The 21,039-nt window shown below is 34.0% G+C and overlaps 5 protein-coding genes, 1 long non-coding RNA gene and 1 pseudogene across 9 annotated transcripts; 4 read left to right on the top strand and 3 right to left on the bottom strand.

The window, feature by feature from the left end:
• Positions 1 to 403: 403 nt before the first annotated feature.
• On the bottom strand, positions 404 to 1,917 carry LOC147948207 (uncharacterized). Of its 2 annotated transcripts, XR_015573529.1 has the most exons (4): positions 1,564 to 1,917; positions 1,326 to 1,480; positions 1,153 to 1,225; positions 404 to 718 (listed from the first exon to the last, which is right to left on the bottom strand). It is a non-coding gene; the product is annotated as an uncharacterized LOC147948207 (long non-coding RNA). The 2 variants fall into 2 exon arrangements; XR_015573530.1 differs by lacking the exon at positions 404 to 718 and having other exon boundaries at positions 858 to 1,225; positions 1,577 to 1,917.
• Positions 1,918 to 4,722: 2,805 nt separating this feature from the next.
• On the bottom strand, positions 4,723 to 6,478 carry LOC104716595 (cytochrome P450 708A2-like). The gene is made up of 6 exons (XM_087476685.1): positions 6,219 to 6,478; positions 5,952 to 6,101; positions 5,524 to 5,862; positions 5,242 to 5,424; positions 5,022 to 5,149; positions 4,723 to 4,937 (listed from the first exon to the last, which is right to left on the bottom strand). Exons 1-6 carry the CDS (start codon positions 6,465 to 6,467, stop codon positions 4,847 to 4,849), a joined length of 1,140 nt encoding a protein of 379 aa, XP_087332811.1. The 5' UTR covers positions 6,468 to 6,478; the 3' UTR covers positions 4,723 to 4,846.
• Positions 6,479 to 8,019: 1,541 nt separating this feature from the next.
• On the top strand, positions 8,020 to 9,392 carry LOC104716571 (mediator of RNA polymerase II transcription subunit 21). 2 transcript variants are annotated; one of them, XM_010433959.3, is made up of 4 exons: positions 8,020 to 8,148; positions 8,415 to 8,719; positions 8,826 to 8,877; positions 9,163 to 9,392. In XM_010433959.3, exons 1-4 carry the CDS (start codon positions 8,028 to 8,030, stop codon positions 9,237 to 9,239), a joined length of 555 nt encoding a protein of 184 aa, XP_010432261.2. In that variant the 5' UTR covers positions 8,020 to 8,027; the 3' UTR covers positions 9,240 to 9,392. The 2 variants fall into 2 exon arrangements, with proteins under 2 accessions (XP_010432261.2, XP_010432270.1); XM_010433968.2 differs by having other exon boundaries at positions 8,092 to 8,237.
• Positions 9,393 to 9,558: 166 nt separating this feature from the next.
• LOC104716585 (pentatricopeptide repeat-containing protein At4g04790, mitochondrial-like) lies at positions 9,559 to 14,225 on the bottom strand (annotated as a pseudogene). The gene is made up of 16 exons (XR_015576691.1): positions 14,014 to 14,225; positions 13,862 to 13,912; positions 13,178 to 13,771; positions 12,905 to 13,084; positions 12,712 to 12,776; positions 12,512 to 12,619; positions 12,316 to 12,429; positions 12,120 to 12,215; positions 11,871 to 11,969; positions 11,630 to 11,749; positions 11,378 to 11,482; positions 11,116 to 11,280; positions 10,903 to 11,030; positions 10,735 to 10,813; positions 10,271 to 10,488; positions 9,559 to 9,944 (listed from the first exon to the last, which is right to left on the bottom strand). The product of XR_015576691.1 is annotated as a pentatricopeptide repeat-containing protein At4g04790, mitochondrial-like (transcript).
• Positions 14,226 to 14,281: 56 nt separating this feature from the next.
• LOC104716562 (peptide methionine sulfoxide reductase B3) lies at positions 14,282 to 15,999 on the top strand. Its single transcript, XM_010433948.3, has 3 exons — positions 14,282 to 14,630; positions 15,380 to 15,536; positions 15,648 to 15,999. Exons 1-3 carry the CDS (start codon positions 14,425 to 14,427, stop codon positions 15,804 to 15,806), a joined length of 522 nt encoding a protein of 173 aa, XP_010432250.1. The 5' UTR covers positions 14,282 to 14,424; the 3' UTR covers positions 15,807 to 15,999.
• On the top strand, positions 15,993 to 17,191 carry LOC104716555 (peptide methionine sulfoxide reductase B4). Its single transcript, XM_010433938.3, has 3 exons — positions 15,993 to 16,316; positions 16,501 to 16,657; positions 16,771 to 17,191. The coding sequence occupies exons 1-3, from the start codon at positions 16,216 to 16,218 to the stop codon at positions 16,933 to 16,935; spliced, it is 423 nt and encodes a 140-aa protein (XP_010432240.1). The 5' UTR covers positions 15,993 to 16,215; the 3' UTR covers positions 16,936 to 17,191.
• Positions 17,192 to 17,851: 660 nt separating this feature from the next.
• LOC104716545 (peptide methionine sulfoxide reductase B5) lies at positions 17,852 to 19,150 on the top strand. Its single transcript, XM_010433930.3, has 3 exons — positions 17,852 to 18,365; positions 18,557 to 18,713; positions 18,817 to 19,150. Exons 1-3 carry the CDS (start codon positions 18,268 to 18,270, stop codon positions 18,976 to 18,978), a joined length of 417 nt encoding a protein of 138 aa, XP_010432232.1. The 5' UTR covers positions 17,852 to 18,267; the 3' UTR covers positions 18,979 to 19,150.
• Positions 19,151 to 21,039: the final 1,889 nt, after the last annotated feature.

Here is a 21,039-nt window from a genome sequence, read left to right as displayed (position 1 = left end):
AGACTTAAAAATAAAAATTTTACTGCAAGAATATCAAATCATCTATAAAGTCATACACAAAAAAAAAACATGTTTTACAACTCATAAGAGATATAAAGCACAAACGGAGATAAGTAAGATATTTTCAAGATATTAAAAATTTTGATATATAATATTTAGTAATTCTTAAACTTTTCAATTTTTAGTAGAGATTAAACATTTAAAATATTTTAAACTTTAGATGTAGTTTAAATATTTGTAACATTTTTTCTAGAGTTTAAATAATTAAAATATTTTAAACTTTTTATGGAGGTATTTATAATATTTTTAAACATTCTATAAAATTTAAATATTTATAATATTTAAACCTTTAAAAATTTTAATGTTCTAAAATCAAATAAAATTTTTAAATTTGGAAACCTGATAAATTGAAACAACCCGACCTTTTTTTTTTTAATAATTAAATACAATATAAACAATTATGCAGCCTATACTACTAAATTAAACCAACCCAAACCACGACTCCTCATTAAACCAATAACAACCAGTACACACAGCGGAAACATACCAACCATACAAAACCATTACAACATCAATACAATAACAATCCTAAGCATTCTATCCATCAACCTAGCATATCTCTATCCAAGGTTCCAACAATATATCCAACAATCCAATAACACACAAACGAGACCCTAGATCATTCTCCTCCTCATCGCCATGATTCCACAACACAAACCTGCACACCACAAACAACAATTGAGATGCGTAAGTATTATCACAAATACTTAGTGAGGCAATCCTCCCATCTACTGGGCTATACACACAAGCAACTGAGAAATCAATGCTTAACAACTGACAACCAAACACAAACAAACCAGGAAAATCACGAAACAAGCAACTTGGTGTCGACCGACACCAGAGAGGTGTCGATCGACACTGGCCAAACATGGTGTCAATCGACACTCCCTTCGCAGACGCGAACTGCACGAATCTGAACGACGAACCTCCATTCCAATCCGCCTACAATCTGTCCCAAACTCTCCCAAAAGCCTCAGGAACCTATAATAACCATAACACAACCACCACAAGCAAGAACAACACTACAAAACACAACAAATCAAGCAAAACAAAGGATTCTCAGGCTTAGATAAGCCATGGTCATTCACTCACCTTATCAACTGATTATAACAACCAATACAAACAGTTGAGACCCTCCTAACGTCTGAAACAGCCCAGAAACGCCCTACAACAAGCCACACAACCAAAAACGACTTATAGCAAAACTGGACAGAAACATCAGAAAAGAACAGTCTCAAAGACGAAACCCTAAAATGAAAACCAACCGTTAACTAACAAATCGCTCCGGTGAAAAGCTATCCCTAGACGTCACAAAGCTTCCCACAAAATTTCAGCACGATCAGGAACCAGACGAGACCACGATCTCAATTAAAATCCCCGATGGTTTCAACTCGCGTCTGAGAAAACGTGACTCACGAAACTGCCAATAACTCATCGAGTTTAAATCCAAAACTACTTCTGTAAAAAGGAGAATGACGATAAAAGACTTGGGAATAAACTTACCAAATTTCATTACCTTTGAGAATGATTTGATATGCCGAAACTGTTTCCTCCCAAACCCTAACGATTCTGCTCTTTCTCCTTTAATCTTCTTCACACCACAATAGGCTCTCTCCTCTCTCTCTATCTCTGCAAACGGCGACCAGACACCCTAAAACCCTTAATTTGTCGCTTCTCCACTTATATACTCGGTTTAGATAACTAAACCAAATCAACCAAACCAAAATCGTGAATTAAAACAAACCCGACGAACCCAAAAATAATGGTGTCGATCGATGCCACAAGGGTGTCGATCGACACTCCTACCAAAACCGCATAATCCGGTTCGCGGATGTTACATAAATCAAGCTTCCTGTTAATTTATAGTTAAAAACATATTAGTTTTATTTATAATGGTTCTCAGCCTTTGTCTAAAATTTTCTAGCCGATGTGGGACGTTGTACATATTTCTTTTATTTCTATAGATTTTACTTTTTCTTTTCTGTTTTTTCTAAAAAATCTTAATAATATAGATTACTACTATATTTCCATAAATGTTAATTAGTGAAATATCTAATTCTTATTGGTTGTTTTAAATCCTCTATGGACACCTTTAGGAGTTTATAGCTTCAACTTTTTATTAGTATAGATATAATATTTTAAAATTTCTATGGAGGTTAAGTAATTGTAATATTTTAAAACATTCTATAAAGTGGAAATCTTTTTTAGTATGTGAACCTTTTAAAAGTTTCAATATTTATAATATTTTAAACTTTTAAAATTTATAAATTATAATTCTCTTAAAACCTTTTTAAAGCTATGACTTTTTATTTCTATAGATTTTACTTTTTCTTTTTTGTGTTTTCTAAAAAATCTTAATAATATAGATTATGACTATATTTCCATAAATTAAACCATGTAAAACTTTTGAACTTGGACGCCTGCTATGAGCTACAATATATGTTTATATATTGAACATGGAAATATAGTAGTAATTGACCCTAGAGGTGAGATTAAACCTAGTAATTGACCCCTAGGGGTGAGATTAAATTAAAACATGGTTATGAGCTACAATATTGACAATATCTAGGTTAAGTATATAAACTAGGTTAAGTATAGTATAAACTTTGGCTCCAATGAAGAACCAAAGTTGATACTATACTTAACCTAGGGGGTGACTAGGTTAGTCTCCTAAACTTTGACAATATTGACAATATCTAGGTTAAGTATAGTATAAACTTTGGCTCCAATGAAGAACCAAAGTTGATACTATACTTAACCTAGGGGGTGAATAGGTTAGTCTCCTAAATTTTTATTTTCGTATTTCAGTTAATTCTGATGGTAAAACAATTGGCGGCCACAATAAAGAAATGCATTTAGTAGTTTACAATAAGTATCATTTAATCCTTCAATGGTATTTTTTATTTTATTTTATTGTTTTATTGCTTTTAACTTCCATCGTCATTTTTGTTAATTTTTAGGGCAAATTGTTTTTCCACTAATGAGTAGTGACATGGTATTCCATTACATATTCAATCGAAGAAAAAAATCAAATCAAATTAGCTAACAATAGTGTTTTCTGTCGCTTAAATGATGAAAAAAACCTAGCTCTCAATATTGATAATATATTCGAATAAAATGATTATGTACCAAGATTTAGATAATTAATAAGTTTTAGAAAGATTTGTGACAATGATTTGGGTCGAATAGTGTTATTGTGGTCTTATTTATGATAAGAAAAACCAAGCATATATGATCGTTTCTTTCGACAAAAAGAAAATTACTAAGTATTGAATTTGGTTCCTTTTATTTTTTTGGTTTGATTGATTTAGTTGAATTGGGTCAAGAATTCTCTATTATGGTATAAGAGAGATGTTACAACTACAAAATATATAAACATGAGATCAAAAATTGAAAATAAAACACTTGAAAAATTGAGTACTTATTTTAATATACAATTTGTAACTCTTTTAAGGTATTGAATTATTTTTACACAAAGTAATTTTTTCTCACAATAAATAACAAACTTGTAATGGATTCTTTAGATAATATAGCATTAATTCATGGGTTGCTGATTATAATTAGATTATTTCATGGGTTATTATTCTTGCTTACTAGTTCTTTTGATGAATTATCACCCCAAATGATTCTTCCTGTAGAAGCTTCAGTCAGTTCACCACGAGCATTTGGGCTATGAGCCAGAAGCACATTGTACCCATCGGTGACCAATCTCTTGACTATCAAAGCTATCCATATGTCATTAGAAATAAGTAGTATATTGACTATTTTTATGCTCGATACACCATTCTAGCATTTTTTCATTGATTTGGACATCTACATAGCTTTCATTGGGTCTTTTCTTACGCGTAAGAGGAACAACAACAGAGATATTAATTTCCCTTTCCTTCATTTTTCTCTTAGTTTTTTTTGTAAAGGTACCCCTCCGTACACATCCTAAAATGTCATCTTCGATATCTAGATAGCCAAGGCTTCTCAAACCCCTCTTTATATTCTCTCTTATCTGAAATATTTTAACACTAGTAGAAAAGGGGATGTTCTCGGATCCCATATAATTTAGAATTGGCACAAAAAAACGGATATAAGTTTACAAACAATAGCAGATGTTAGTTTTTTCTTTCTTTACTTTAAAAGGTTTTTCTTTCTTTACTTAAAAAGAAAAAAATCTCAAAATCTAATTTGATCATACTCTCATGTAGGTAGGTGAATTTATTTTATATACAACATCGACAACACTAAAACATAAGAAGAAATATATAAATATTAAAATTCTCATTATTATAATCTAAAAAAAATCAAAATCCAAACTTAAGAAGAAAAAAGTACTCTCACACTTTGATATCTTCGCCTTCTTCTCCTAAAAGTCAATTGTACTGAAATTTTGATTTTAATTTCTCTGATCTCTCTCCCTCCGGCTACCCGGCGGAAACTATGTCTCAGTCTAGTATGTCATAAGGATTCTAATGGCGATGGTATTAGAGGCAGAGGCAGCATAGAACCATGTGATCATTTCACAACCATGGATTTTATAACAACAGTTTAAGTTATGTAAAAATATCAAATAAAATATAAAATCAACATCTATTTAAAATTTCACATATTTTTTTATACCCGCGTAAATTACTCAAACTTTATCTACTATATATATAAACCATTATTTTACTATTGTAATTTTTTTTAAGCAAATAACATATCCATATATAAATATATATATATGCCATTATTTTATTATTATATTATAGCCCAATGATCACCAACGGAAATATAACAACTCTAATACATTTTATGCTTAAGTCTCTTTAGAGATTTGAACATCACATCCATGAGGAAACACAAGTATATAGCTTCGAGTTACTGTGATCTCTGCCTTCATTGACCACCTACAAACCAAATAAATCTAAGTAATGAGTTTGACATAATTTAAAAATATATAAATTCAGAGTCATAAGGTGATAAAAGCAGACCTATAACTACACAAATGGTGGATAAATATAGCCATCAGCATCTTAGCAAAGTAAGCTCCTACACAGAGTCTAGGACCAGCACCAAACGGAACGTAATTCTTCGAGAGTATCGCATCCACATCTTTTCCCTGTTAATAAAGTTAGGTACATGTGAAAAAAATGAATTTGATTAGTGGATTAGGAAGCAAATAGTTAATAATAAAGATCATATTTGAATCACCTTCCAACGCCATGGATTAAATACTAAAGGATCCTCGTACTTTTCTGGATTAAAATGGACACTTGGGTAGCCCATGAAGTTCCAACCCGCTGGAATTGTATAATCACCTACTTTGATGTCATGATCAGGTTTCCTAAGTATTACAGGTACTGTGGTTGAGATCCTAAGAGACTCATTAATCACCTGAAACAACGTACCGTACATGTGTGTGTGTGAGCTACTAAAATGTACATGATTTTAAATTGTCTTATCGCTTTATCCATGATTTTGAAACACACTTACCATATTGGTGAAAGTCATGGATTTATAGTCTTCCCATGTTAGGCCGGCCTGCTTGGCACTCTTATCTCCAACAATTCTTGCATGCTCTCTTTGAAGCTCTTGCATGACTTCAGGATTTTCGCTTATAAGTTTAATTGTAACCGCGAGAATCCGTGGTGTTGTTTCGTTAGCAATCAGAAAGAAAGTATATATGTACTCGATCACATTATCCATAGTCATTATTTCTTTTCCTCTATCGTTTTCTCCAAATATGATCTTAAAGAATTCCCCAAACTCCTCTCCTGATGCTCTCTTCTTCAACACTTCCTCTTTTAATAACTTCTTCATCGTTTTTCTTGCCTGCCACAAAAAATAATTATCATAGCTTTCATTATAAGCATATACCTATATGTATATATATAGTATTGGTAAGAGCACTCATTACTTGCCTTCATCATATTATAGACACCTATCCCAGGAATATTGAAAGGGAACCGAAACCAACCACTCGGAAAATATCTCCAACAAAGTGCGAGTTTTTTTGCTGCCTCTGGTTCCATCTCACCCATAACTTTCTTTGCAAGGCACTCAATTATGATCTGTAGCGGTTAATAATATAAATACTTGTGAGTTGATCATGTATCCTATATACCTTATCTACTTTATTTAATATTTTCAAGAGAAAGGCATCATAAAGTTGATCAATTATTTTTTACCTTGCTTGCTGTTTCCTTAACGTCAAGAGTTCCATTCCTAGCTTCTTCACCCATGTATGTACGAACCAAGATATCGAGATCTTCCAATATCCTCAATTTTAAACCTTGTGAACCCAATAGTTGGAGTGTCAAGTTCCTCGCATGTTTGTGAGACTCTGTGCTCTGCAAAAATAAATTGTTATCTTCTGGAAATAGTCGTGATAAGCTCTTCGTGATACCGGGAATACGATTTGTCTTCGCCATCTCCATATTCAGTTCATTGTCCATTGAGATTATAACTTTGCCTCCAAATAAGCTTGTCCGAAAAAGCGGTCCATGTCTATATTTATTTTTCAGACAAAAATGACAAAGTAAGTTAAGTAAGTTAAAAAAACAGTTTCTAAACAAAACAAAAATAAGCGAACCTGAGGAGTCTCTTTTTTTAGGAAAGTTGAATACTGAAGGGCATCATGAGGTTTCATGAACTCAATAGTTTCTCCAATGATTGGAAAACCCATCGACCCTGGAGGAAGTTTTCCATTACACTTTGGATTGCTCCATTGATAGACCAAATGGCATAGCTTCACCACTATGAGTGAAACGATCACAATCCATAGCTTATAAATGGCCTCCATATTAGTTTCTTTCTTTTTGTTCAACTATTTTGGTTATGTTTGTTTTATGGATGAATGTTGTATGAATAAGAGGGAAGAACTCAGCTATTTATAGCAGTGATATCATATATAGGATTTCAAATTTTGTTTTTTGGTTTTCAAAGTTTTTTTTTATCTTATTGTTTATTTGAAAGTATTCTCCCAATTAAATATTTTGAAATTATATTCCCTCCCATTTATTCACATGTGAACGTGACCTCATTTAACTTTTGTTATCTAGTCATCTACTTCATTTACATTTTCTAAATTTTCTTCATAAAGAAAGTTCAAAAAGTAAGTTCCCTTAAAAGTCATTGGCTAGCCAGAAAAGAGAAAATCCTAAACTTTAATTTAGTTTTTAAAACAAGATCAAGAAAAAATAAATGCAAATAAATAGGATGCTTTATAGGTCTTTTCGGTTAAAGCAACAGTTTTGAAAAATATATATATACATACAAATTATTTATAATGTTGAAATAAATCATATTAACTTATATTTATTGTTAATTTTAATGAACAGATAATTTGTAATATTTTAAAAAAGTTTCAGTGTTCAGTTCTATTTTTCTATAATAAAAGAGGTACATTTTGTAGAATGTTCAAAATCAATAATTTATCTATTTTAATTGTCATTGCAATTATGTATAGAAAGTGTTTAATTACAATTATAAACGATAATTTTGAAATGAAAATCAACTTTCAGTTAGGTTTCAATTACTCAATTTTTAAAATTAAAATATTAAAATTTTCTCTCTCCACTAATCTATAAACAAAATTAATTTCTTTAATTAAATTTTGAATATTTCAACTATTTTATCAAACATTCACCTCTCATCTTCATTTGTTCATATTTTTCTAAAAAAATACTAGGTTTTTATATGACATATATTATATAGTAGGTGACTAAAAAATAAAAATAAAAGAATAGATAATAATTAATTTAAAAAATTTCATATAATGTGACTACTGTATACAGTATTTGAAATACAAATATCTTGGTTTATTCGTTTCGGTTTAATTTGGTACTCTGGAACTTAGATTCAAATTGACTTTAGTTAAATAAAACCAATAGGTTTGTTTGATTAGTTCGGTTTTGCGTTATGTATTTGGTTCGATTCGGTTTTAGGTTGTCTGTTAGAGTTTTATTTTGTCGGTTCAATAAAAAGCCCATTTTTAAATGTTTCGGCCCAAATTCAGAACGAAGAAGAAAGAAAAAATAAAGCCCAAGTCACGGGCGATTCTTTGTCGTCGTCCAACACTTTCCTCTTCGTTCGTCGCCGGAGAAATCTTGTCGACCGGTAAGTCTCTTCCTTAAATCCATTGCTCCGGCGATCGCATCGGAGAAGTAATTGTACTGTCTTTTTAGAGAAAAAAATCGATTGTCTAAGTAAGTATTAAGCTTTTATCTAGGGATAGTGGTGATGGTATAAAAGAGCAAATCTTGTTGTTAAAAACTAGAACTTTCGGATTGAGATTAGACTTTGTAGCAGTTTTGTTTCTGAATCTTAGTTTATAAAGTTCAGGAATTGACTAACAGTTTTGGTTAATGCTCTTGTCTTTGAAGGTTTTTTGAAGATGGATATAATATCACAGTTGCAAGAACAAGTGAATTCGATTGCTGCTATCACTTTCAATGCTTTTGGGACACTCCAACGGGATGCTCCTCCTGTCCAGCTTTCACCTAATTACCCTGAACCACCACCTGCTGCAACTACGGTTACTGATGAGGCTACCCCTTTTCCTGAGCAACCTAAGCAGCTTAGTGCCGGTTTAGTTAAGGCTGCTAAACAGTTTGATGCTTTGGTTGCTGCACTTCCTTTGTCAGAAGGTGGTGAAGAAGCTCAGCTCAAAAGAATCGCTGAACTTCAGGTAAAACAAAGTCACATTGATTTTTCAGTTTCTGTAATCAGATACAGTTATTCATCATCTAACTGCTTTGCCTTGTTTTGCTTCTCTGCTGTGTTTTTTTCTTCAGGTGGAGAATGATCTTATTGGTCAAGAACTCCAGAAGCAACTTGAGGCTGCAGGTATAATCTCTTGGCCAACCTCGATTTTTAGTTTCCTCTTGTCTTTTTAGGGTTTCACTTCATTGCTGGTGTGTCTATCTGTAACTGGGACACATCCATTATTATGCACTTCAAATGTCAATGTGTATACATTCTTGGTTGCTACACGCACTAGGGTTAGATGTTATCCAACAAATGCAGGGAGTTCTCTTTAGTGGTTCTAGAATTTGGAATTTTTTCGTCTTTCCTTGCTACTGCCTCTGGCAATTAAGCTGATGTCAAGTGGTGTGACCTTGTTTGTAACAGAGAAGGAGCTAAAGCAAGTCCAAGAGCTGTTTGGACAAGCTGCAGATAACTGTCTGAACATGAAGAAACCTGAATGAAATGATTGACCTTTATGTCAAGCTGACTCAGAAACAATATGATCTGGTTCAGCAACAATTAGTTTTTAGGTTGAGAATGAATATCAATTCGGATTTGAGTCACCAAAAACATTGTTGCGGAATCAATTACAAGAATGTTATTTAGCTCTTTAATCTCTGATTACAAACTCATAGAATCCACCTATTCATTCTATATATTACAGAGCCATCATTATTGAGCCACCATGTCTGATCCTTCGGTCAGGGTTGGTTAGATTACTATCATCTTGGGTATCTGTCACATTAATGCAAGTTGCTGAAAAAGAAATGACCAGTCCAATTGGGGTCCAAAACCGGAACTTGACTGGACTTAAGCTAGTGCAGATATCAATGGCTTGGAACCATGCAGATCTTAGTAGTGCGACCAATCTGGTGCAGCAGTAGAGACAAGGTTTTAATCATGTGGCTGAAAATTACTCAGCCGGTTAGTCTTACCTCCTCATCCTTTCCCTCTCACGTAGAATGAAATCCGAGTTCTGTACAAAATCACTACTTTTTTGGGGAAACAATCATTTTCTTTTTCGGTTTCTTCTCTTTGGGTCTTGAGAAAATACAGACTGGCTTTCTTCAATGATATGTTGTACATCTTTATCATCTTTTGGAATTTTTGATACCAATGCCTTGGCACCATCCGAATCCCCTGCAGCTAGTAGAACCTGATACATCCTGCCAAACCATAAACCAGAACCAATGATATACTGGAAACCTTTAAACCTCTTGATCTCTTGGAAACTGATGATCTAATTATCAGAATAAACTGCATTCTTAGAAACTAATGCGACCCCTAATCCGAAACCCCTAGTGGTAAACTATGAACTCTTTTGTGCCAATGAGAGTACAGGATCTGTCTTGTGTTCTGCAATTTCAATACATATCTTCTCTTTTTTTTTTGAATTTAATGTTACATATCTTCTCTTTTTGCTCCTTTAACTCTGTAGTTCTTAAGCAAAGAAACCAAATAGATCTATATAAGGAGAAAAAGGGTGGCTTACCTCAAAAAGCTTAGGACGTTGGAAGGGAGTCCTGCAGATTGGTACTCTTTCCACACCAATAGACCGTGCTTCAGGTCCTTGGCATTAACACATGCGTGTAAGAGAAAATCAAGACATTTTCTTGAAGGAACAAACCCAAGCTCCTCTTTCATAAATCTTAGCAAATCCATTCCTAGCTGCACTTTGGTTGGCTCTGTCTCTGCGATCGCCCAAAACACCTGATCCAAAACAGCAAATCACTTAGAGGCTTAAAGTACTGAAGGCTAATTTAGTAAAAGAGAAGATAGCTACTAGCTACAGACTCGAGCTTGATGTTCTAACTCAATGTTCTTGCTTTGCTTTGGTACTTTAAAGTTTAAACATAGAATGTGAACATTGCGGATACTCGGAGTCATCTCATGGTTATCTTAGACGACTAAATGAAACAAAATTTTCACAAGCCCAAGAGATAAACAAAATCAAACCTCGTCAAAATGACTTTCCACAGGTATGTCTTTCTTTAACAACCGGACCTTGTTCCGTTTCAGCAAATCAACAATATTGCTATACAACAAAAAAAAAGAAATCAAGAATGAGACATTCAACAATGGGGCACACAAGAACTAATATTAGAGACGGGTGATTTACTCTACCTGGACTTTCTATTGCGGACAGCAAACAAGATCATTCTGAAGAAACCATCTATCCAACTGGTATCATCTTGTAGGTCATCAGCCAGTTGAACTAGCGTACTTAAATCTCCCTTTGAATCAGAGTATTCCTACAGAGATAATCATTTTACTGATCATCATCAGCCAATTGATATATGACATGAAGAAAAAGAGTGATTGAAAGTGTATACTTACTATAAGAGATATAATTGATTTCGGGTCTACTTGGCATTCGGCTTTCCTCATTTCTTCATATATATGCAAGGCATCTGCCCATTTTCCACGTGATGCAAGAGCCGAAATAAGCACACTTTTTAGCTCATTTTGGTTTATAGCCGGAACATCTGGGTCTAGAAGCACCTATGGTAGAATAAAAGTATTGAGCTCTTACTCTAATTACGTAAATATATTCCACTTTCGAGATCTTACCAAAGAAAGAAAGAGTGTGAGTGCCTACCTGTTTCGCCTTCTCAAACTTCCCAGATGCTGCATATGCATCTATTAGGGACATGTAAATTCGCTTTGTAGCTTGAACTCCTGCTTGCTGCATCTCCTCGTAGTACTTCAAAAAAGGCACAAAGACATTCTTCACTCAACACACAGAGCAAGAGAGAGAGAGTAGAGATTTTGTAGTGGCGTTTACACGACTCCAAGTTAAGAAGAACGAGTAAGCCAAAAGATCTAAAGAACAGAACATTCTGAATTTTACCTTAGTAATAGCGTCCTCATTGTTACAGTTATTTATTAGATAACCAAAAGTTATGGAATCAGGTTTAACGCCAGCTTCCTTCATTTGCTTGACAACCATTAACGCGCTACTCACATTTTTCTTCAAAAACATACAAAAACCATCAGCTGGAAAGGATTTAAGAGACGCTGGGAGCTCACAAAAAGATGGACAATTTATCAGGTCAGAATATGCAAGCATGAATTGGGAGATTAGATATTACCTCCCGAAAGTATCCAGCCAATATACAATTAAACATGCTAGAGTTTGGTTCCAAATTGAAGTTCTTTAAATTACCAAGCATAATATATGCACCTTCAAACTGCACATAAAAATCAGAAGATTAGAGCAAAATTTTGTGTTTAGAGAAACAAGCAAACCAGAAACTGTAAGAAACAGCACAGACTGGTCTTCTTTTGTAATATAGGGTTTGAGGATATACTGAAGCTGAAATTAGTAGAAAGAAATTTACATCTTTGATTCTTGTGCACAAACGTATAATGCTCCGGAAGTTCTCAGTATTTGGTTTCACACTCTTTGTGCACATAATTGAATGGATTCTTCGCACCTGAAGCAGTCAAAAGTATGAGGGAACTCCATTTCATATATGAGCAGAGTTCAACTGTATTTTGTATGGATCTAGATTCAAGCTATATGAGGATGTATACCAAATCAAACTCGAGAACTTCATCAATGGCATGTAACAGTGAATGTAGGATATCTGCGGATATAACCAGACCTGCTTCACCCATTTTTTCAACTACATCAAGAGCAGTGACTACCTAGAGTACAAAAGAGAGAATAATCATGAGAGAGAGCACCCGAAATAAAGCAAGATTATTGTAAAGCAAGCATAACAAATACCTCATTTGAGTCACAGTTATACTTAACAAGCTTCTCGTACGATGTAGATGAAGGCATTAAATCGAGTTCTTCATGGATCTTGTTGAACTTCAATATGGTATCCTCAACCTTTAATTGTAGAAAACCCGTAAAAACATGGGCAATATAAGCAAAGAATTCTAAAACTAAATTTACCAGTAATGTTCATGACAAGCCCTTACCGTCGGATTTGGGATGCAAGTCGAATAGATAGAAATAAGATCCGAAACGTTCTTCACTCCTTCATCTGTGCAAGTTAATGAGATACATATTACATATGCTATAACAATTGTTTTTTAGAGGCATAAACATGTTATTGTACAATGAGTCAACATCAAGAAAAAATTTCTTGGTTTATGTCAAACGCACTCTTACCACTTTCTTTTAGTTCATACAGGAAATTTCTTGCAACAGAATCCAATGAAAACCTCCCAAGGTATTCAAATATGTTTGCCAATAGGTCCGACGAATGAACTTTTGTGACATCTACTATCTCTAAGAGACTCTGAAGATGGTACCTTTGGTCTTTCTTACACAGTGCAAGCAAATAATTTTCTGTTGTTTAAAGATGAAAAGAAAAGGTTAAACTTTTCAGAGTAAGTGAGAACCACAAAACACCAGAGTTGTCATAAACTGAATATGCCTAACCTTGTAAGATTGATAAGCCTTCCCCCATATTACCATCAATTGTACTGCAAAGCTCCTCAATCTTCTCTCCGTCGCCAAGTTGGATCCAAAAAAGCATTTCATAGTAACCAAGTCTCCCAACCGAACCAGGACTAGCCTCACTAATCACATCCTTAAAACGATGGAACTCCTCTACCATATCCATATCAATCAGATAATCAAGAAGAGGACCGTAAACTCTTTCTTCAATCAAGAATCCACGATCTCTCATGGATTTCAAAAGCTCAAAAGCTTTCTCAACATGGTCAAGAGCATAATTTAGATCATTGCTTTTCTCTGCATGCTCCAAGTAAACTCCAATCATGGCACTGTATTCAGTTCCACTCATCTCTTTAGCCACCCTACCAAAAGCACCAAACATAGCCTCGGTGCCTAGTTTCTGAGCAGAGTCTCTAAATATCTTAGCGAAACGCCGTGACAGACCGTTCTTCTTGTAAACACGCTTCTCCTTCCTCTCACGGGACAACTCTTTCGATCTCAACGAAATGTCAAAAGGGATCTTAGTAGTAAAACTTGGTATTTTCAGTGACATGTTCTTCTCCGAAGTAGTAGTTACTGAAAATGTGATTGAATAAAGATCATTGATACAATAAAAAACTTGAGAGAGTTCGTTAAAGGAGGAAATTAACTGATAAAGAGACATACCATGTAACAAATTCGATACTCGATCATGTAATGATGCTTCTTCCTCAACATCTACACACAAACATTTGCACAAAATCAAAACCAATTCTAAACATTCATTCTGAAAAATCCCAATCACTGAAATGGGTCGAATTTGCTCTTAAAAATCTTACCTTTTTCGTTACCAGAGGAAGGGTTTTTGGAACAGAGAAGTTCTTTGACAGCTTGAGAAGTTCCGGCGATGTCTCTGTTGCCGGAAACAATTGAAGATTCGGCGGTGTTTCTAATACGGGATTTGAAGACTGAGCTTAATAAGCTTTTTCCAGCCTTTGAGACAACCATGTTCGAATCTCTCGAGTGAGAGAGGATCGAGAAGAAGAAGAAGAAGAAGAAGAAAAAGGTTTTATATAAACCCCAGTATGGGTTTCAAGTTGTAATTTCAAACTTTTGGGGTGATAATTTAATTAACTATATAAATCAGGGTTGATCAAGTAAATTGACAAGATAAGTTAAGAAGAATTGTTAAAATTTGATTTTGTGTGGTCTTGTTGGATTTGATTCAATTTCAAGATTGTGAATTTTATATGAACATCATCAATTCAAAGATTCGCGTTTTCTCAATCACGCTACTTTTATCATCGATAGTTGTATTCGGTTCGATTTGTCTCCCTTCCGAATTAGCTTCTACGGTGGCGATGGCGGCTCCGGGATCGGTTCAGAAAGGAGATGAAGAGTGGCGTGCGATTCTTTCACCTGAACAGTTTAGGATTCTTCGTCAAAAGGGCACTGAGTAAGGGTTTTTTTTTTTTTAATACCTTTCATCAGCGATTCATATGGTTCAATTTTGCTTTAAAAGTTCGCAAATTTGGGAATTATTATTACCTTGGATTAAGCATCTGGTTTTTGGAACTTAGGGTGTTGACATCATGATTCGCATCATTTGTGATTCTCAGAGTTGAAACTTTCAACTTTGTTAGTTTCTTTTGTAACTGTTGAACGTTGATACTTCTGAATTCAAGTCTACTACTTCATGATGGGTATGTCTGAATCATGAGTTTCAAACATTTGTATATATACAACGAGACACTGATTTAAGATCATATTCTTGATGAGCAATACGTTGAAAATTATATCTTTTGTGTGCCTGGATCATAGCATACATAGAAATCTTCTGCTATAGATGTTGAACAAGTTAGGTATGTCATACACAATTCTTTTGAGTGATTGGAATTAGCAGCTTCCATGAAAGGTTATACATTCTTCAGAGATACCATCTTTTATTACTCTCTTTAACCCTGAATTTGTATGACAGACGAGAGCTCGAATTTAGATAACTTTAGTCGCTTAGCTTTATCGGTTCTTATAGAGCCTTTACTATAAGGACTTGTCTGAGAATGCATTGCTATATGAAAATGTCTGCTTCTTCTTTTGGGGTTATTTAATCCCTTTGTTCTTGTGGGTTTGTGTATCATATTGAATAGTGAATGGATGGTTATGTAATCCCTTTGTTCATGTGGGTTTGTGTTTTGTTAATTTCAGATATCCAGGCACAGGAGAATACGTTAATTTCGACAAAGAAGGAATCTACGGTTGTGCAGGATGCAAAGCTCCTCTTTATAAATCCACTACAAAGTTCAACGCCGGTTGTGGCTGGCCAGCATTCTTTGACGCAATCCCTGGTGCCATTACCCGAACCGTAATATAAACTCTCAAAACACATACACTTTTTCCATCAAATTGATGACAAAAAATGAACTCTTGTTTTTTTTGTTCTGCTTATATTCTTGATTTACATTGTTTTTATCAGACAGACCCAGATGGGAGAAGAACAGAGATCAACTGTGCAGCATGTGGTGGACATCTTGGTCATGTTTTCAAAGGAGAAGGTTTCGGTACTCCTACTGATGAACGCCATTGCGTCAACAGCGTTTCGCTTAAGTTCACACCCGAGAAGTCTTCCTTGTAGACTTCTTTCTCTGGATTTTCACTCAAATGAATGAGAGACAGAACAGAATAAGAATCTTGTAGGTGTCTGTGTCCTATATAGCCTATACTATTTTTTTCATTATTATTAAATTCATCATCTCGAGCATTTTGACAGCAACTGTAAGTCTGTATGATTTTTAACTGAATAAAAGCGTACTATTGTAATACAAAAAGCTGCTATGCTGCACATGTCTTAAGCTCATTTGACACGTGCATTGATACACCAGTCTATAGATTCAGAACGTTTCATATGAATCTAGACGGAAAACTAGGAACCATACATCACTGAGTACTGTGTACAAATTAGATCCACTGCAATTAATGTTTCAAGAACCTATACCTTATCATCAATCAATTCCAGCCTGTAGTTAGCATCCGAGGTGGTGATCATGACGGAAGCTACTGGTTCGGTGGTCAAAAAAACAGAGGAGGAGTGGCGTGCGGTTCTTTCACCTGAGCAGTTTAGGATTCTCCGTGAGAGAGGCACTGAGTAAGGCTTTGTTTTTTTATAGATTCGTTGATCGTTGATAGATTCAGTTATGTTTTTTTTTACCTTTTTGAGAGAAGAAGCTTAATTAGGGTGAGAGTGAATCTTGAAGAAATTGAAACAAGTACTGTCGTTGCTTCTTGCTTTTGGTCTTTGTTTTGATTGTACATATATTGGAACAAATCAGAACGCCAGGAACTGGGGAATATGACAAGTTTTTCGAGGAAGGGATCTTCAGTTGCGTCGGATGCAAGACTCCTCTTTATAAATCAACCACAAAGTTCGATCCCGGATGTGGCTGGCCAGCTTTCTTTGAAGGACTCCCCGGTGCCATTAACCGATCCGTAAAGATTCATTCTTCTCTTTTGTATGTTTTTTGGTTTAATTTCATGATCAATACTGATAACTAATTAAAAACTCTTTTTTGCTTGATTTGATTCTACATTATTTTTACCAGCCTGATCCAGATGGAGATGGAACTGAGATCACTTGTGCCGCTTGCGGTGGACATTTAGGTCATTATCACAAAGGAGAAGGTTATGCTACTCCAACTGATGAACGCCATTGCGTTAACAGCGTTTCCATCAAGTTTCACCCAGCCAAATCTTCCTCTGACGCCTGAGGACGAGTAGTTGTTGATCGTACAATATCTTCAAATCAGATTGTATTGTTCTATTCTCTGGTTAAAATCATCATCATCATGGTTGTTGTATATGCATTTTATGTAGTAGATTTTATAAGGATCAATGCAGCAGAAAAATAAGAATCATGAGGTGTATAATAAGTGATCTTAAATAATTTTGTTATTTAAGGATCATTAGTGTTTTTAAAACATGTCTGTTTTGAGAATCTTATCTGTTTTTTGTGTGTGGTCAAAACTGAATCTTATCTTATCTATATCCTGGTTATAACGACATTTCTATAATTTTCAATGTTATATAATATTGTGTCGTAGATTTGATGATGATGGTGATGGTATCATTATTCATGATGATGGTATAAAAAGGCAATGATGGTATGATGATTTTAGTATGATAATTTGGTGGATTAATGATTAATCCGTGAAACTATTACAACGACGACACATATGATATGATATGACCTATCAACCCATTGAATCATTACTTCATTTGACTCATCGACTCATTAGGATCAAAATATTGAAACCATCAGAGCTGATGTTGGGTCTGGCACTTAACATACATGTTAACACTGCTTCTCTTCTTATAACGTCATTTTAGTAACAATGTCAAACCTAATCTCCTCCACAAAATAAATTTTCCATTATCGAAAACTTTATCTGTTTTTGGGTTGCTTAATACACTATACATTTGCTTTGTCTTTTTTCTCCAAAAGTGAGACTCTCTCACTATGTTACACATGCGCATGCGGCCCATACTCTCTTGACACAGACCGTTACATTCTTCTTTTTATGACAAGAAGATAAGAATTCTTGTCTAATTATTATTAAAAGAAACAAAGATACTCTTATTATGGTACCATAAGTTATAATGATATCCCAAAAAGCCGGTTCAGCCATCTCTGGCTCGTGATGTGGGTATAGTTAGGTTTTAGATCCCACATCTTGAAATTTTTAGAAGAATATTATCCCATTCCTACTGAAAGCCTATCTCAATTGAGTTTTTCTTTATATATATGAAGCCAAATTTGGGGAACAGAACTGGGACAGGGATTAGGTGACAGATGAGATGAGCAATTTTGTTATCACGTGAATAATTCATAACTTAATAATTAAAACATTCACCTGTCTACAGAGATAGATACGTAAATAACAGTTCATATGAATCTAGACGCAAAACTAGAATCATACATCTCTTAGAAATTAGTACAAATATACATCACTACAATGATTCAAGAAGAACATACCTCCTGATCATCATCACTATCAGACCATTCACTCTGTCGCAGTTTCAGATTCTCCCTGGTGGTCATCATGGCGGCTCCTGGTTTGGTGGTCCAAAAAACAGAGGAGGAGTGGCGTACGGTTCTTTCTCCTGAGCAGTTTAGGATTCTCCGTCAAAAAGGCACTGAGTACGTTGTCTAGTTGGTTATATCTTGGTTACCATATAACACTTAGTTTTCATTAGGCTAGTCCAAGTATAGATTACTTACGTAGTCATTCGAGTATTTGAAATGAGATCTTTGTAAAAAGGCACTGAGTATGTTCTTGATTTTGGTCTTTCATGATGTTTTTTTTGTTTGTTGTTGTCAAACTATATCAGAAAGCCAGGAACTGGAGAATATGACAAGTTTTTTGAGGAAGGGATCTTCAGTTGCGTCGGATGCAAGACTCCTCTTTATAAGTCAACCACAAAGTTCGATCCCGGATGTGGCTGGCCAGCTTTCTTTGAAGGACTTCCCGGTGCCATAAACCGATCCGTAAAGATTCATTATTCTCTTTTGCATGTTTTTTTGGGGTTAAATTACTGACTACTAGCTAACTAGTAACCAAAATCTCTTTTTTGCTTTGATATATTACCAGCCTGATCCAGATGGGAGAAGAACTGAGATCACTTGTGCAGCGTGTGATGGACATTTAGGCCATGTTTTTAAAGGAGAAGGTTACGGTACTCCAACCGATGAACGTCACTGCGTTAACAGCGTTTCAATCAGTTTCAACCCGGCAAAACCTTCCCTTCTCTAGTCTGATCATATGATATGTATGATCCTCTAATTAGATTTTCTTGTACTATCGTGTTCGAAAATCTCTGGTAAAAAACATCATCATCATGTTGTGTATATGCATGCACTTTGTGTGGTGGTCAATGCAACATGTAATAAGATTCATTAATTAATGAGATTTGGCTTTTAAACCTCTTGTATAAATTTGCAATCTTATATATATAAATATTATAAGACAAGTAGTGATTTTTTGTAATCGTTAGCTCAAAATCAAAATAACTATGGAAAATCTCTACAATCATAATCAAATTTACAACCTTATACAATATGTTTAAGGTATATATCTCATATGATGCAATAACCTTATACAATCATTCATTAAAGTGATGCAAATTATTTTTGCATCACTTAAAACTGATGCAATAATAGAAAATAAATGATTTAATACCACTGATTTTTTGTAGTGCATATTCTAACAAGAATATAAATTAGTATAATTAATATATATAATTCATATTTTACTCACATAAGTTCTTCACATTTTCGACCAGCTTAGATTCAGTCATTGCCATGGTTTTTTTTTTTTTCTCATCTGATGATGATGAACATAGATAGTCATTACCAACATCGTTTTCATGATATGTAATTCACATAGAAGAGAATTTATTTAGGTGCCACGCCAAATGAAGAAGAAGGCGACTTTAATTAAAATGTAAAATACAAAACTTTTTCTCTCTCTCTTTTTCAGTCGAACCGCGGACGCAACGAGCTCTTCAAAACTATAAAAAATAAAAATTCGGACCGCACACTCACCTTCCTCTCTATTTTTTCTATAAGACAAGCCTCTCTCTCTTCATTGTTCATCTTTTGCTCTCTCTCTGTTCTTACGATAAACACAAAAATGGCGGCAATGAGTGAATCCGACCTCGTGGAAAACGTTGTGAAATTCTGTGGGATAATAAAAAACCATGAGAAGATAAATTCTATCATTGTCGACAATTTAAGTAAGATCGATAATTATACTTTGTAAATTTCAGTTGCTGATGTTGTTTAGTAATTATTTGGTTTGACTTATTATAATTGTCTGGTTTGTTTTTATATTAGTATTATAACCTTGCCGTTAAGAGTATGAAATTCATTAACATCGTCGAACCGGATAAACATCATGTATTGGATTTTCACCCAAAGTCAAGTTATAAGTTTTGAGCCAAACTCAGCACAAAATATGTACAACCCTAAACCATGACATAAGCCTAACGTAATTGATCGTTCAACCAAAATTTCTAACTCAATAAAATTGTTGATTTTATAAAACTTCATATCTAGATTTGTTGGGTATAATTTAGCAAAAACGTTTGTGTGGATCAAGTCTAACACAAACTTACGAAAATTACAGTAAGAATATTTTATCATAACCTAAGATGAAATCAGTGTAATTTAATTTGGTCATTGTATTTACAAGAGATTTTAAGATTAAACCTATAAGATATTTGACAGCAAATATCACATAATATTTTTAGTCTATGCTAACAAAGAAATAACAAGATAGATGTTGTAGGTTTAAATTTAAGACACTAAATCAAATTTATAATTTTGACACTGTTTAGTTATTTTTTTGTCAAAAATATATATACTATTTTTTGTAATTTTTATCATTTTACTTAAATTATTTTCTTACAACTTTAATGTTATTAATTGTAAGTAATAATTCACATAAATATTAATATTTTAAATAGACTTTACGATTATTTTTTTTTTCTTATTTGGACACTTTTGAAAGAGATAAAACTCAAAATCTGTTTTTTAGATTTTATCTCTAAACTATTAATTATACAAATATATACTATCATATATGATGTAGTGCAATGGTGAAGTATGAACTCACTTTTGTCATCAATCAGCATTCTAATTTGTCCGTTTCTACTTTAGACAAAATTTAAAATTGTAGTTGATGTCATTAATTAATTATTAATTAAAATGGTCAATATTTGTTTCTTCGTGTATAATTAGTTGGTATCAGTATTACTTGATGCTTGACGATAGATTGTACCGAGCCTGGCTAGAGTCATCGACGCTCTATATA

This window comes from Camelina sativa, chromosome 2 (genome assembly GCF_030686135.1).
Source record: "Camelina sativa cultivar CO46 ecotype springtype chromosome 2, ASM3068613v1".
NCBI classification, from domain to species: Eukaryota; Viridiplantae; Streptophyta; class Magnoliopsida; order Brassicales; family Brassicaceae; genus Camelina; species Camelina sativa.
This window is presented reverse-complemented; position numbering and strand designations above follow the sequence as displayed.

Bases quoted from the DNA above. Each gene is read 5' to 3' on its own strand.
- LOC104716595 (XM_087476685.1), bottom strand. From the start codon at position 6,467: ATGGAGATGGCGAAGACAAATCGTATTCCCGGTATCACGAAGAGCTTA. The intron at 5,425-5,523 runs GTAAGTGTGTTT...ACGTTGTTTCAG, and splicing joins CCATGACTTTCACCAATATG to GTGATTAATGAGTCTCTTAG. The intron at 5,150-5,241 runs GTGATTCAAATA...CTTTATTAACAG, and splicing joins TTAATCCATGGCGTTGGAAG to GGAAAAGATGTGGATGCGAT.
- LOC104716571 (XM_010433959.3), top strand. From the start codon at position 8,028: ATGTTTCGGCCCAAATTCAGAACGAAGAAGAAAGAAAAAATAAAGCCC. The intron at 8,149-8,414 runs GTAAGTCTCTTC...TTGTCTTTGAAG, and splicing joins CGGAGAAATCTTGTCGACCG to GTTTTTTGAAGATGGATATA. The intron at 8,878-9,162 runs GTATAATCTCTT...TGTTTGTAACAG, and splicing joins GAAGCAACTTGAGGCTGCAG to AGAAGGAGCTAAAGCAAGTC.
- LOC104716562 (XM_010433948.3), top strand. From the start codon at position 14,425: ATGAACATCATCAATTCAAAGATTCGCGTTTTCTCAATCACGCTACTT. The intron at 14,631-15,379 runs GTAAGGGTTTTT...TGTTAATTTCAG, and splicing joins CTTCGTCAAAAGGGCACTGA to ATATCCAGGCACAGGAGAAT. The intron at 15,537-15,647 runs GTAATATAAACT...TGTTTTTATCAG, and splicing joins CTGGTGCCATTACCCGAACC to ACAGACCCAGATGGGAGAAG.
- LOC104716555 (XM_010433938.3), top strand. From the start codon at position 16,216: ATGACGGAAGCTACTGGTTCGGTGGTCAAAAAAACAGAGGAGGAGTGG. The intron at 16,317-16,500 runs GTAAGGCTTTGT...GGAACAAATCAG, and splicing joins CTCCGTGAGAGAGGCACTGA to AACGCCAGGAACTGGGGAAT. The intron at 16,658-16,770 runs GTAAAGATTCAT...TATTTTTACCAG, and splicing joins CCGGTGCCATTAACCGATCC to CCTGATCCAGATGGAGATGG.
- LOC104716545 (XM_010433930.3), top strand. From the start codon at position 18,268: ATGGCGGCTCCTGGTTTGGTGGTCCAAAAAACAGAGGAGGAGTGGCGT. The intron at 18,366-18,556 runs GTACGTTGTCTA...AAACTATATCAG, and splicing joins CTCCGTCAAAAAGGCACTGA to AAAGCCAGGAACTGGAGAAT. The intron at 18,714-18,816 runs GTAAAGATTCAT...ATATATTACCAG, and splicing joins CCGGTGCCATAAACCGATCC to CCTGATCCAGATGGGAGAAG.